Source organism: Colletes latitarsis, chromosome 8 (assembly GCF_051014445.1).
Source record: "Colletes latitarsis isolate SP2378_abdomen chromosome 8, iyColLati1, whole genome shotgun sequence".
Taxonomy (NCBI): Eukaryota; Metazoa; Arthropoda; class Insecta; order Hymenoptera; family Colletidae; genus Colletes; species Colletes latitarsis.
The window spans coordinates 16,581,686-16,590,386 of record NC_135141.1 but is presented as its reverse complement, the minus strand read 5'-3'; the positions used below and the strand labels follow the sequence as shown (position 1 = coordinate 16,590,386).

The following is an 8,701-nucleotide window of genomic DNA, read 5'->3' as shown; positions in this document are numbered from 1 at the left end:
TCTCAACTATCCCGCAAGTAAAGGAAACGCGGACAAGGTTGAGTAACGTTTGGTTAACCGCGCGAATTCAAAATTGAGTTTTCGATCTCTCAACTATATAGCTCGTAAAGGAAACGTGGATGGTGTTTTAGCAACGTTTGGTTAACCGCGTGGGTTAAAAATGCTTGCCAAACGTCTAACCTAATACAGATCTTCCAATTTCCCAACTATATAGCTCGTAAAGGAAACGTGGATGGTGTTTTAGCAACGTTTGGTTAACCGCGTGGATTAAAAATGCTTGGCAAACGTTTAATACAGGTACGATCTTCCAATTTCCCAACTATACCACAAAGGAAACGCGGGGATCGTTGAGCAATTTCTGGTTACCCCGTGGGTTTTACGATGGCTATCCAAATTCTTCGATTTTTTTTTCTTCCGCCAAAGCAACGATGCAATAAAGATTTTCTCATTGCGCTCACGTCGTCGGCGCAACGGTACGTCATCGGAATAACGGCGACGCTCGATGACTTTGGCCTTGTCGCTTTAAATTGTATATTCGAACAGACCGGAAGCTAGGGTTTCGTAAATCGTTGCGCCGAAATTTCTATTTATTTACGCAACAACGATCGAAATTCCTCGCCATAGAAACGGTAACGACGAGTTCGTCTACGTCCGTTTCGATGATTTGGAACTCCGTCGCGGACGTAGGAAAAAAAAGGTGTATCCGCGACGGGACTTGCATGCAAAACGCAAACGGAAAAACGTAGCAACGATGGCGACGTTCGACGAGGAAAAGGTAGGGATCGAACTGGCCGCTCGCGACGACCACTCACTTTCTATTGTCCAATCATGCCAAGAAATTGCTTGATGGGATTTCGACTCTTCTTTTCTTCTCGCAGCTGAAATCGCGGTTCTTTCTTAATGGTGGATAACGAGATCAAAGCGTGACCCGTTCGATCGATTCACAGGAAAGAAATTAATGCATCAGTTGTTTGTTTTTATTGAAGAATCGAGTTCGTTATAAGGCGATTAAGAGTTAATGTCGGATCGTCTGTCGGACGAAACTGTGCGGTTAATTTTGAACGGTTCTATGGTTGACGGACAGAGGTTGTGCGATCGATTTCGGTGGAAAGTGTATCTACAAGTTCGAGCAGCTTCGTAACGGTCGGCCGCCATCGCGTGGAATTTAGCGTCTGAGAATATTACAGCGCCCTGTTCGCGCGCTCTCTCCGTCGGCAAGCTAGGAACCCGCAACTCGTTGGACCGAATCTTGCTTCCGTTAAGTTGCTTCCTTGCCGCGAAGAGACTGTACAGAAATTGTCCCTCGTCGACGCGCGTTTTATACGAATGTTTCACAGGAATACAGTTTGAGTTAAATCTTGTTCCCGTTCACGTCTCTGTAGAGGTCGTCGTTGATACCGTACAATCTCGGCGAGTCGTTGCAGTCGACCTATGGCAAACGAAACGATACATTCAAACGAAACAACGAGAGAATAGAAATCGAATGGACGAAGGAAGCTGCACCTTGAACCACCAATCGCAGACGCGAGCCGACTGGCTGAAGACTGTGCCGTTTGGACAGAGGAAGCTGAACTGCCGTCCGTTTGGCAAGCACCAGTGCCAAACCTAAAAGAAAAACGTTTAATTCGATATTAATCCTATCTAGAGATTATAATAACTAGACTGCAGATGTTTATGCAGAAGCATATGTTTGCAGGAAATAGGTAAAAGAGTGAAACCTAAATAAAAGTTTGTTTCATCACTAGAGGTCCTTAAAAATATATTTTTTATTTTGCATATTTTGCATATTGTTTATAAAAACATATGTCATATATGTTTATTGTATTTCTCTTCACGAAATGCTTATTTGGGCTTTCGAACATCCATTTCAGTCTACTAATTTAACGTTTGTGTATGATAGTCATGGCAGAAATGACTAACATAATAACAGTTCATAGATGCTACGAATATTATTAATCAGTAATTCTCAAGTATTCTTGGCAGATAAACAATTAAAGCATGCTACTTTAGCAAATTCAAATATGTCCTAATCGCATCTTGTAATGTTCAGGGTTCGTTCTCAGCTTATAAATTATTTTTAAGTGATAAACGTCATCAATTAACTCTTGACAGTATTAAAAAAATACTCGTAACGTATTGCAATTTAAATTATAATTGATTACTATTATGTTTAAGTAATAAAATTACTTCAACATATATTTTGCATATTCCTGTATATTTTGGCATATTATTGATACATATTTGACATATGTTACTTATATATTTTGACATATTTTATTGACATAAACATCCGCAGTCTAATAATAACATTTAAAACGATCGAGATAATTATTTTGAAGCGAAGCTAATGAAAAAGAAGAAAATTGCTTCTATTTTAATTTAATGAATCGTTACAATGCATAAGAAACATTTAAGTAAAAGTATCGACTGTAGTTTGCAGTGTGAATTTACCTGACATCTGGCTTCAGGGTCGGCATAGTAGCCAGGTAGCTTGCCTCCGCAGGTAAACGTCAGACCGAAAGGCACGGAATCGTAGATCGGGTAGTCTACGCCAGGCGTGTAACCGTCAACTTGCTGGAACGTCAGTTAAAAGTTTATCCACGAGTTGTTTCAAATTTTTAGCAACGCCTGCTCATATCCCAATTACCATTAATTTAAATGCAAATACTCAAAGACACGCAATAGTTGTATCCCGGTTTCCCTCGGAACAAAGGCGGTTGATCGAAACACGCAATTAAGAAGAGCATTTACGCTGCGGCGATTGCCTCGCGACTCTGTCGAAACAGTGTCGACAGCTTTCGTCATGTATTCACAATGGAATGTGGACCAAGCAAGAATTCCTTTTGGTATTAGCTTCGTTACCACGATCCTTCTTTTTTTTATTATAAATAATCCAACTTTTCGAGAGAAGGTAAACTTGCACAGGAGAGTCGAGGATTTTGTCGCGATTGCGTGATACGCGAACGCAGCCGTTTCCGGTGCGAGGAACAAAGGGTTCGGGAGGGGTTCAAGAGTTCACGAGGAAGCCCTCCTCCGCGAACGGCGGTTAATGATCCAAGCAGCTCTTAAAGAACGTCTAGACCGCGGTCGAAGGGGATCTCTGCGCGAGATCTTTTTCGCAATTGGCTATCGGTCGAGATGAGAGGAAAAAAGGAGGCCGTTGCGACACACGAAACGCCGGATCGAGCCAGTCCAGTGCGTGCACGTGCCGATGTCTGACCGGAAGTCGGGTTACATTGTTCCCCGCGAGCGGATGCGCATCTCCGTGCCTTTGTATTCGATTTCTCGTACAGCGGTACGCGCGCAACCGCAAAACACGGTCTCCACCCTCTCGACGCGACCGGTGATTTCGATGCTCGGTTAAGAAGCCACGGCCGCGATCGACGAACTCACTGCGCGCGAGATTCGGATAGGTCAGGGATTCCTTCGGAGGTTTATCCAACAGGGATGCCCATTTTAGTCGAATGATGTACTAATATCTTTATACAGATCTAGTAAACAGTAGATATAGAGTTACACATAATGCCATATCTAGCTTTGAACGCGGAAACAAGTTACTTTAGACAAATATCCGGATTAAGATAGAATTTACAACCTGACTAAAGCCAGGAGAACACAACGTCGTCGTGTTAGTTTTCAAAATAATCGCGATAGAGTCGCGACCGATCGGTCCGTTGGCCGAAGTGTAAAATTTTCAAAGTCCAACGTCGCAGAACCGAGTTTAACCTCTGATAAATACTAATCAATTTATCAATAAATATATAAATATATGTTACTCAAACTATTTATATTTAATCGATAATTTGAAATCTCGACAGTTTCAATTATTTGTATTCAAACGCTAAAGTGACAGGAGGCACCTTTTGGTCGAAATAGGTATACACAAAATCGTAGTAGAAATAGTGATAAGAAAAAAAATCAACACTGGGTATTTAACACTTTGATTGCCACATCACCCATATATGGAACACCGAATTTGAAACTAGAAAAATTAATTCTCAAGTTGAAATGTTGCAGGAAATAAATTTGGATGGGATTTGTAAATTTTACTAAACTCAGTAGTGAAACAGATTTTAGGTTATTAAAATCAAATTTTAGTCTTGCAAAATATTGTATGATTTTGATTTGGCAGTGAATGTGTTAAGAGAATTGTTAATTGCTTTGTTTCTGATAAAATGATGGTATAAACATGGTATATTAATTTGGTAAAAATATTACCAAACAACAACGTTTCAGCTTAAATTGTTATATAGGTTACGATGGCCTAAAATCAAAATTTTTGTTTTGCAGAATATTACACGGTTTTCATCTGAAAGTGAACGTGTTAATAGAACACTTAAGCTGTTACTCATGATTAGTTCTTTCCATATTCATTTATAGCACAGCTATACGCGTTTCAATTAGTCATTCTTGAAATTATTGACAATTTCATTGCTTTTTTAAATTACATGGTAAATGATGGAATTAAGTAAGGTAGATACCACATAACTATTTTGTGTTATACCTTATTGAATATATTCTGTTTTCATTTTTTATTTCAAGTCGAATGCAGTACGATGCAGCGACCTTTTTACTTTCACTGGAAGAAAGCAAAGTCTTAATTTTATTTTAAACAAAAAATTGGTTGTCACTGGAGGACGTACAAAGATAAACCGTTGTTCTGCTACAACGTACACGCAATGAAATGTACAAATATTGTATTCTATAGTAATTTATGAAATATTACAAAAGGCAAAATATACGTCCAATTGTAATATATATAATACATATATTAATACTGTATAATACTGTACTGTCATCTACAGTAAAATATTCGTTTGTACGAAATTTCAGAGCCCCAAGTTCTTTTGTCGAAGTCATTCTTTAAATAGATATCTAACCGATTTGAGAAAACAATTAATAAATTCGAACGTAACAAACAAAACCATTTAAATAATATTGATTTTTTTAAAAGAAAACTATGCACGAATTTTGTAAAACATTTACAAAAACTTTTGAATCACACCAATCGTACAAAATTAGATTTACGTAATTCCAAGTTTAAAATATTGACAGTCTCTACATAAACTAGTATTGTCCTTGATGAACTTAATGTTATATAGGTATTTTCTCATCTCTGGCTTTTCTTAGCTAAAGTAGATAGATAGGTATATAATTTTTATATTAATTTTGTGAGAGTTTGAAGTTGTAAGAATGTGTTACACATTGTCAGACGTTAAAATTTGAAATATTAACGAAAATATAGGACTTTTGTCTGAGTGCAACACAAGTGTATATAACGCGTTCATCGAAGGGTTGTCTGATTGTTTGTCTCTAAAAAAAGCGACGTGGTTTTAGTAAAGTTGTTGGAAGATAGAGATAATTAGCTATGAAGCGTTAATTCAAACTATTGACAGCTATAAGTGCCTCTGAAATATTAAAATTGTTTTTCAAAAATTCTGTGCTTTTACACATATTTATACTAATTTTATGTTATCAAACATATCTCAAATAAAAGTAGAAAAGTTTAACGTAATTAATAAGTTCAACAATTGTTTGTATAGTTATTAGTGTTTTATTTGTTTATCTACAAATAAGCAAACCTCCTAGTTATGGATAAACATTTTACCTTTCGTCCCATACTTGAAATTTTTATGTAGATATGAATTCTGCGATGAATTTGAAAATGTTGGGTTTGGGAATTTTCATTAACAGTTCCATAAACAATTTAATCAACCACTGAACTTTGGTACCAATTCTGTGTTTAAATTTCATGCTCTTTTCAAATCCGTTAAATGTACATATTTCTTAGAGTCAAACGGAGTTACAAATAGAATTAATTAAACTTAAAATCAATGAGCTTTAACACAAATTTAAAGACACTTTCTTATTATAATTTTATGTCACTTTAGAATTTCACTGTCTTTAGAATTTCTCTCGCGAATAGTAGAACTTGTTAGCAGAAGAAAGTTCCAATATTTGGCAGTACAAAGCAAATGCGAACAAATCAAAATTAACATTTATACAATGAAACTTCAGAGATGTTACAACTTCTATCTCTGAAAATTTTGAAAAAGTAAAAGATTTTGGAAACCTAAATGTCTCACTAAATGTATAATTACATTTGCTCTGATAAATTTTGTTTTTGTATATAATTATACTCTTCTAACATAATATATTATTATGATATTTGTTATACTCAACAGAGATATTATTGCCAGAATGATTAGTCATGCAAATGTTGTACACACTAAAACTGATTTAATTGAACGATCATTAGAAAGTCTAAAATTATCCTTGCAACGTATGAAGTTCCTTACATATTACATCTTTTATATTAAAGGGTTTATTCCCGTTAATAAATGAATAATAATAACAATAATAACTGTAAAATTTCCAACTTAAAAAAAAATAATATTTGTATTATATATTACACACGCTCGATGCAATTGTATTATTTACATTATATAATGAGTTTGAAATGCCATCGAAATTCCTCATTTTTTTAATGGCGTCGCCCACAGACAAGATGGCCGAGTTTTCTATGACTCACTGTTACTTGTAGGTTATAATTTTTTACACCGAAGAAGATCCAAAGCAATATTCGAAGCGTTTATTATTCTAAATAATAATGTACGTGCCTTTCGAATGTAATTTTTTACTTTGCAAGCGAGAAGCGTAATTTTATTTCGATTAGCAAAGGTATCGAGAATGGTGGATGATGGGGTCGTACGAATTGCGACAGCAATACGTTGATTTTATTACAGGATTAAAGGAGAATCTCTAGAAGCGCGTACCGTGAATGTTAACCGCGATAACGATCCTCGGATTAATTAATCATTTTCATTTCTCTGTCCGTTGCCACGGCGGCATTGAAAATTCGGTTTCCTTCCATCCCGCCCTTCCGTTTCGATACGCGTTCACGGTCATCGTTTCCGGTGAAAATGAATACGCTCGCGGCTCGACGGTCGCACGATTGCCTGTGGATAAAGTTTCAAACAAACAGAGGCGGTCTCGAATTACCCGGGGTGTTTCGTAATTCCTGGAATCGAACACGGTTCTCGCGCAATCGTGTCGGCCCTGGGGGGCAGCAATTTCGAACGGAAGACGGCTGAATTTCAGGGAACGCTCGTCGAACGAACGACTTTGTCCAAGGAAGCGCGAGTCCCGCGACGAGAAAGCACGCTCGCGCAACAGGGGTTAATTAATGAATTACTTCACGCTGCCAGCTGAAGAAGATGACACGAGAAGATAGCCGTCCTCCCTCTGTCATTGTTGCACGTGAGAAACTGCGATGAATATAATAATTTCGCGGTTGAATTCAGCACGGGTTTCGTAAAGGCATTGTGTTCGCGAGATGATAGGTACACCCTCCCCTCTCTGAACATGTGTCGCGTGTTACGCAACATCGCTCGACTTTTCAACCGAAATTTTGTCTCCTAGAGCACGAACGCCCGCGGCTCGATCTACTTACCGCCATCGCTTGGTACAACAAAACCGCGCCGTACAGCAGGATCGCGCACAGAATATGATACCGTGAAATCATCTAAAAAATAGAAAAAGTACAACGATTAATAAATTCGAAGACATCGAAGAAAAGTACGATTTTCTTCGAATCCAAGTGAAAAAGAACGATCTTTCCGACGCGAGACGGGATTTAATATTTTTTTTCTTTTCTTTCCGAACTGCGGAAGACTCGACTTACCTTTTCGTCGAAAAATCCAATCACCTTAATCCGCAGTATCCTTCCTCGTGGTGTTCATTTATCTCCGGGTGATCCTTGTTCGTCGATCGCACAATGCACTCACCGGGCCCCCTGATTCGCTGGACCTCCGCCTACACAAGTTTCAGTCTTCGCGGTGTTACCGGCAAAGTTTCTTTCTCGAAGGATGCTACCACGAAGTGGTGGTATATATATGGCTTTAGAGATCGACCAGGAACAAGGGGGGGTTCTTGAGAGCCCCTCTTTCCTGGGGCTCCCACACCGGACGAACGTAGAAAGAGAAGATCCCAGGAAGGTGGAGGAGGGATCTTCTGCGATGCCGCAGATTCTTCTCTTACGCAATCCCTTCGTGCTCTTACACCCGTGAAAACACTCGTAACTTGATCGTACTTGAACCAGGGTTGCAACTTTTCCATGCGCCTCTCATCTTGTCGTCGCGAACCGCCGGAAAGGTTTGTCACAGGATAACCGATTGGAAATCGTTTCGTCTATTTGCACCGAGAATCTTTAAACGACTCTTTAAAAACACAGTAATCTGTACAGTAATGATTCTTAAAATGAACATCGCTTTAGGGTTGGCATCTTCATTTTTCGTATAGTGTCTTTTGAATATAGTCTTTCATGTTTCACTAGCTCTAATGGGGATCCCTCCAGTTGAAAGGGATAAAAATATTCTACTTATGAATCACATGTGGGTTCATTTTAAGAATCATTACTGTATAGGGTAAACGTACCTAAGATGGTCTAAGAACTAAAATTTATTATTCGTAAACGGAATTAATCCTTAAACGCGTTCAGGAAGACATACTATGACTGTAGCATCAATTGATCAATAATTAACAAAGGGAAAATATTTTAATGAATCATAATCGTGTGTAGATTTATTGAACCACGATAACTTTACACCATACTTGGAGAAGACAAGTCTAAACGTTATACGAACATATGAGTATTTACTAGAATTATACAATTAACGATGTGCTTGAATAATTTAATCGA

The 8,701-nt window shown here is 38.0% G+C and overlaps 1 protein-coding gene across 1 annotated transcript; it reads right to left on the bottom strand.

The window, feature by feature from the left end:
* Nucleotides 1-955: 955 nt before the first annotated feature.
* On the bottom strand, nt 956-7,851 carry LOC143344396 (U-scoloptoxin(01)-Cw1a). Its single transcript, XM_076770421.1, has 5 exons — nt 7,685-7,851; nt 7,454-7,525; nt 2,452-2,574; nt 1,504-1,605; nt 956-1,429 (listed from the first exon to the last, which is right to left on the bottom strand). The coding sequence occupies exons 2-5, from the start codon at nt 7,523-7,525 to the stop codon at nt 1,352-1,354; spliced, it is 375 nt and encodes a 124-aa protein (XP_076626536.1). The 5' UTR covers nt 7,685-7,851; the 3' UTR covers nt 956-1,351.
* Between the last annotated feature and the right edge of the window lie 850 nt (nt 7,852-8,701).

Excerpts from the sequence above, each read along its gene's own strand:
- LOC143344396 (XM_076770421.1), bottom strand. The coding sequence starts at position 7,525 with ATGATTTCACGGTATCATATTCTGTGCGCGATCCTGCTGTACGGCGCG. Across the intron at positions 2,575-7,453 it reads TGTTGTACCAAGCGATGGCG|CAAGTTGACGGTTACACGCC; the intron begins GTAAGTAGATCG and ends CTGACGTTCCAG. Across the intron at positions 1,606-2,451 it reads ACCCTGAAGCCAGATGTCAG|GTTTGGCACTGGTGCTTGCC; the intron begins GTAAATTCACAC and ends TTTTTCTTTTAG.